General features: G+C 48.5%; 1 protein-coding gene across 1 annotated transcript; it reads left to right on the top strand.

Moving 5' to 3' along the window:
* The first annotated feature begins 173 nt into the window (after positions 1-173).
* On the top strand, positions 174-3,993 carry LOC128730602 (general transcription factor IIH subunit 1). The gene is made up of 4 exons (XM_053823675.1): positions 174-327; positions 422-1,909; positions 2,223-2,398; positions 2,486-3,993. Exons 1-4 carry the CDS (start codon positions 174-176, stop codon positions 2,609-2,611), a joined length of 1,944 nt encoding a protein of 647 aa, XP_053679650.1. The 3' UTR covers positions 2,612-3,993.
* Positions 3,994-6,472: the final 2,479 nt, after the last annotated feature.

Here is a 6,472-nt window from a genome sequence, read left to right on the forward strand (position 1 = left end):
TTAACCGCACCCCGGCAGTGGACCAGAGTTGTGGTCGTTGACAGGATTTGTCATCATTAAAAAAGGGAGCATAAAAATCAATACAGCAAATTACCTCGATCAAGAAGCCCCGGTGGCCGGTTCGCGGCCCGGTTGAGGGCGGGACGCCTGCCTGCTTGTTGTTGTAACTCAAAATGACCACGACACGCGAGGATGTGCTGCTGCAGATGGGAGAGGTGCGGTTCAAAAAGGGCGATGGGACGCTCTACGTGATGAACGAGCGAATTGCCTGGATTGCGGAGCATCGGGACACCGTGGCCGTATCGCATCGATTCCAGGACATAAAGAGTACGTTACAACAGGCTGGCCTCGTGGGCTTCGTACAATAAGCAGACCAAAAACAAGCGCTAATTATTTTTCTCTTTCTGTTTCTTGTTTTTAGTGCAAAAAATCTCCCCCGAAGGTAAACCCAAGGTACAGCTGCAGGTCGTGCTGCATGATGGCAACAGTTCGACGTTTCACTTCGTCAATCGGCTGGGTCCTCCGGCTCAGATGGCCGATCGGGATAAGGTGAAGGAACTGTTGCAGCAGCTGCTGCCCAACTTCCGGCGTAAGATCGACAAAGAGCTTGAGGAGAAGAACCGCATCCTGACGGAAAACCCGTCGCTCCTGCAGCTGTACAAAGACCTCGTCATCACGCAGGTCCTGACGAGCGAAGAATTTTGGGCACGCCACGCCAAGGACTACATGAACAAGGAGCAAACGGTGAAGCAGGACATCGGCGTGTCGGGTGCGTTTCTCGCCGACATCAAGCCCCAAACGGACGGGTGCAACGGGTTGCGGTACAACCTGACCGCTGATATTATCGAGTGCATCTTCAAAACGTATCCTGCCGTCAAGCGGAAACATACCGAGCACGTGCCGGCCAAGATGACGGAGGCGGAGTTTTGGACCAAGTTCTTCCAGTCGCACTACTTCCACCGGGATCGCATCGTGGCCGGCGGCACCAAGGATCTGTTCACCGAGTGCGGCAAGATCGACGACCAGCAGTTGCGGCAGGCGGTGCAAGAGAATCTCGGCGATCCGCTGCTCGACATACGCGGCTTCGAGGACAACCCGCTTGAGGATGGGTTCTGCAGTTCGGCCACGGCCAAGCAGCAGACGGTGAACAGCGGCAACATTGTGCACCAGAGCATGATCAAGCGCTTCAATCAGCATTCGTTTTCGGTGCTGAAGACGTGCGCGGACGTGAAGACGCTCAACGCCGGTATCGGGTCTATCCTGTCGGCTACTCCGGTAGCAGGTGGCGCGGCGTCCGGTGATGGTTTAGCGACCTCCAATGGTGGCCCGACCGCGAATGGCAAGGAGAAGCTAAACAACAACAGTGTGTCGTCGGATGGGAGCAACAATAACAACAACAACACGCTTAACGGGTTCAACAAAAAAGACAAACGCGGCCACGATCAGCTCAACGGACTCGTTAATGGAACCTCAGAGCACAAGAACAGTAACGGAACGACGAATGGGAGTGGCGTGTTTGTGGAACCGACGATCAAAAAAGCTCGCATTCAAGCCAAGATCACTTACGACGATCTGGAAGGTGAAGAAGAAGAGCATGCTCGCGTTAAGCAGCTGAATCTGACGAAAATCGAGCGCTACCTCCATGGGCCGGTACCGGCGAGTGGTATCGGTGGAGGAACCGGGCACGAAATGTCCTCGCATCACCGGAGCGGCGTGGGCGAGGGTTCGATGAGTGGGTTGCACGATTTCGAGACGACGCACATGATGATACTGGACGCGGCGAATGGATCGTGGAGCAACCGGACGCCCCACAAGCTGCTAGTTAGTCCTGCCGCCGCCGTCAGTGCCCTTGGAGACCTCAGCCCGGGTGGGGCGTTAATGCGAGGTTTCCAGGAGCAAAGCCTTGCCCGTAAGTATCCGATGTATCACGTAAAACCTCCGAGTCGTAGAAGGAACCCTTGCTTCAAAGTGTTCAATCGCAGCTATACGCCTGGTTGCGGTTGGTCAATGGCAAGGTAGAACAAATTTCAACTTCCACGCGGACCGGTGCCAAAGGAGGGATCATTCTCTCCCATTGCCCGTAGTTCGTACTACCAAAAAAAGACAAATCACAACCGAAGACATTTTCCTCATCTGAGACTAGCACCGTAGACCTGTGGGAGAGATGGCTTAACGTTTGAAAATGAACGCAAAACGATTACAATTACGCTCTCTTTTCGCAGAACTTGTGCCTCGGGATATAGAAAAGGAAGTACGAAATCTCTACCTATCGCTGCTGGAGCTGCTGAAGGAGTTCTGGAAGTGTTTCCCACCGACCACCCCACAGCTGGAATCGGAAGCGACTCGCATGCACGACATACTGCAACGCTTCGCGATTGTCAAGCTGAAGCCGTTCGAGGTACGAGAATTTCTTTAACCGATGCCATTTGCAACCAAAAAAAGCATGGAACACAAATTAATGATCGTCATCCTCCACCCATTGCAGGATCGTGCCATGAGGGAACTGTTGCCATTGGGATCCTCACTGACGCAGCACCTGAATCAGCTGCTTCAGTCCGCCAACCGGAAGTATGCGATCTGGCAGGAGCGGCAGCGCCGCTCGCACAGGTAGCATTGTTCGTCCTCCTCAACGTTTCGCTAGCGGGCGAACCGTTTTTTTGTCGTTCGCCTGCGCGTGTGTTGCTGTTAGGTTATTCATCATCAAGACACCAACGCCATCAGCTCGTCATTGTTCCCGTAGGTTTGCGTCCCCGTGTCCCCTGCGCTCGGTCGGATTGGTTCCGGCCGGCTATTAGATGTGTATCGTTTGGGAATGGTAGGAAAGCAACAAGCATAGGTGATTCCGGAAGAGGCAAGTGACGATCACGGCATGAATGGTATGGTGTGTGGGCCCAGATGTGATAGGGATTACTCTTTCATTTCCATCTGCTAGCTTGGGGGTTGTTTTGTTTTAATGAGGAGAAGTCGCACCCCTTTCCGGACAAGGTAGTAGCATCCCGTATGGAACTAGAAGTGAAAAGGCGCCATTACACAATGGAGGCACACGAAAATAATTGTAAATTGAAAGCGTAAACCATCAGCGTGATGGAGGAACGAACGACAGGAGTTAACATTTAGGTGTCTCAGCACAGGTGAAGTGTATACTAACAAAGATGATGATGGTTTAGGCTGTAGCGGGAAAGAGTTTCCAGGAATAATGGCACTCTGTTTGTCACTTCCATCAGTAGTTCTCCGCAAATATATACTCTCATATCATCTTGAATCTTCATCGCTCAATTCATTTGGTACATTGTGGCTTTCCTGCAAGAAAATGGGAAAACGGAACTCGATTTCTGGGATGTATCTGAGCCCTATGCATCGAAACTTACCGCCGGAAAGTAGATGGTTGCAATGCAGTGGTCTAAGAACAGATTGTTTCTATAAAACGAAGTATTTGTTAACGTATAGGCACAACGGTTTGAACGTTTGTAGTTCGTTACCAACGCCACTTTAGCGAGGAAGGACACAAACAACCGGGCAAAATGGCCAAGAATAATGGTACGGAGAACAGCGTAGAAATAAGAGAAATTGAAAGATCACCCGGCCCAAAAATGGCTTTCGAGGAGATTTACGTTTAAGTGGCAGAACATGATTCGATTGAAACTAAATGATAATTCCATGGAGAAGGTGAGCAAATTTAGTATCGACAAATACCGCAGGGCGGGCGTGGAACGGCGGTTTTGGCTGGATGGTAAAATAAAAATCTAGGGTTCTGTCTTGCTTTCTACCTGGTAGAACAGGGACAGACATTTGCATCTCTTGTACGAGTTTGAATTGGACGATATTTCGAGCGGGGGTTTAGGAAAGAAAAACAAATCAATCAATTATATTTAGCAAATAAAAATGCTGCCTGATGATGATGCATCAAAATTGATGAAAACAAAATGAGCTGAAAGGATAACTGATTGACATAGAGCGTAAAATTCACAATAGGGTTACAAAGAATATATTATCGAAGCGTAATTTTGTTTCTTTTGCAAAACGGAATGAATATAGTAGAAATAAAAACAATTCAAAGCTATCTAATTATCTGACATAATGTTTTTCTCCTTTAGTTTACCCCATCAATCTGGAACATTGCATCAAATTGAGGGATATGTTTCATTATTTTTTCAATGAAATGCCTTTGCTTTTTATTTATGATAACATCGATTGATTTTTCTTTTGCAATACACCTATTAAATGCTTTTAAATCACCAACGTGGAGTTAAAGTAGAAAATAATAACTGAATCACGTGTAAGAATAACACAATTATTCGGAAAAGCTGCTTAAAGTTTCAACATGTGTTATGTCGTTACGATTTATCTAGGGACAGTCAAAATAATATACTAACAAAACTTTACAATTGAATATGGAAAAATATAAAATATCGTTACATTTCAAAAGCACTGCACGAATTTAGTGACAACATCCTGTTGGAAGCAGTATTGTAAGAAACTGTCAAATTCCGAAGCAATATGGCCGCCAGCAGCTCGCACATGAGCCATCCTTGATGTCTATATTTTCGCAATCGGATTTCATACATTAAGCCAAACAAGTTCGTGCGCCCGTGTGCTGCTGCAAATGTAGAAAAGGTGCGATTTAGTTCGTAGATCCGGGATATTTTCTAATACGAAACGGTCGATCGCGTTGGTGGGTAGAATAAAACCACCGTAGTTTAAGTTCAAAGTGAACCGCACAGAGCAGCTTCACGTCGCCGCCTGCCGAGTGTTCGATATGCGTGCGTGCTGGAAAAATCCACCCATTCGCTTTCAATAGAACGGTGAACGGTACCAAAAACCGCTACCTGGGGGACGCTATTGTGGCATAAATCGCGGGTAAAATTGCTTTCTGCGAGAGCTTAGGAGCGCGTTGTGTTGTAAATCGAAATTCAATATTTAGTGGGATCGTGTGTGCATCGAACGTAGGATGAGATTTTCCTTATACTTTTTTTTTGTCTGTGCTCGCCCTGATGCGATGATGGTTTGGAAAATCTTCCGCTGTTGGTGGTACTGTGGGCATATCCTAGAATTTTTCCTCTCTCGCTCTCTTCATCATCTCGCTCCATTTTTTTTTTCGGAAATCATTAAACACAACCGTTCATTTTCACGTCTTCCACTCAAACGGTTTCGTTCGATCGGATTTGGTAATATTCCGCATCGCGTGTGGGAAAGGCTTGGGCATACCAAAATTCGGGTATCAAAAGTTCAAACGCTAGAGTTGAGGGGATAAAAAAAAGGAAAAGCATTCACGTAGGGAGAATCGAGGCATTTTTAATTTCCTAAGTGTTTGACAGCTCTACGGTTGAGAGAACCTGAATAGACGAAAGAGAGGAATGCAGAGCACAAACGGCTATAAAGAGAGCGAGAGGGAGAGAGAGAGAGAGCGATCCTTTAGAGAGTGAGCGAGCGAGCTGGGGGGAAAAATCTTGTGGCATACCCGAAAACAATGTGAAGCCAGCTGTGTGGGCCTACCGTGACGAAAACGACGGCATTTTTTTTGTTGTTTTGTTCGAGAACGGGAACGGAAAAGGACGCGAGAAAAATAATTGCACAAATTCTTTCGCGAGTGCAGCGGGACGAGACCAGGTACAACCGGCCCCGTGGGACAAACGCATGAGATTGACCTGCATGGGCATTGTGCCTGGTGTGTGTATGTGAACCGAAACTTACGGGTGTGTACTTGCATCCGAAGGGATTGAAAATCTGGTGCAGTGGGTTTTGCACTTTCATTGTCGCCTGCCGGATCGTCGTTTTTTAGGATTCTTTTCGCGTGGTTTTTCCTTCCTTCCAGCCGACCTTCGCGTGCAAACGCAGCAGGCCGTTTAAGGACGCGTGCGTGCGTGTGTGAGCGCGCTCATCTTTTCCGTTGTTGCTGCTGTTGTTTCCGTCCAGAGATACTCTTCCCACAAAAAAGGGACGGCCGATTTCTCCTACCGGCCGCCGAGGGAGACACATAAATCAGCAAAATTGCTCGTGCAGTTCTTCCACACCGTCGCCGGCTTCTGACACCTTCGCCGTTCGCTGCTCGCTGAAAGAGATTTCCTTTGCGTTCCTCTTTTCCACAGCTTCCCGTTTGCAGTGCTAGTGCTTTTCTCCGGTCCGGTTGGGAAGGAGAAGCACGAAGAAAAAAGGCTAGACCCCTGGAGGAGCAGCCGTACCGTGGTCAGCAGCAGCAGCGCGACCTGGGAGCTGGGAAAGCTAGAGGTGTAAAGGAAGGGGATGTCCGTTGTTGCCCCACCGATCCCCTCCACCCGCGGATTGCACTGAAAAAGAAACAACAAAAAATAAGGGGGTGGAAGGCGTGAAGCTCCTGTTAAGGGGGTGTGCACGACCACGCCGCAGAGAGAGAGTGAGAGAGCAGGAGAGCGAGAACCGAACGACCCAAAAGAGCAGCAGTGTTTCGATCTGGGTGTGGAGGGAAGAAGAAAAATGGTACGAAAAGTGGTACCGC

Source organism: Anopheles nili, chromosome 2, assembly GCF_943737925.1.
Source record: "Anopheles nili chromosome 2, idAnoNiliSN_F5_01, whole genome shotgun sequence".
Taxonomy (NCBI): Eukaryota; Metazoa; Arthropoda; class Insecta; order Diptera; family Culicidae; genus Anopheles; species Anopheles nili.

Coding starts and splice junctions, on each gene's coding strand:
- LOC128730602 (XM_053823675.1), top strand. CDS start 174: ATGACCACGACACGCGAGGATGTGCTGCTGCAGATGGGAGAGGTGCGG. Junction 1,910..2,222: donor CCAGGAGCAAAGCCTTGCCC/GTAAGTATCCGA, acceptor CTCTTTTCGCAG/AACTTGTGCCTCGGGATATA. Junction 2,399..2,485: donor TCAAGCTGAAGCCGTTCGAG/GTACGAGAATTT, acceptor CACCCATTGCAG/GATCGTGCCATGAGGGAACT.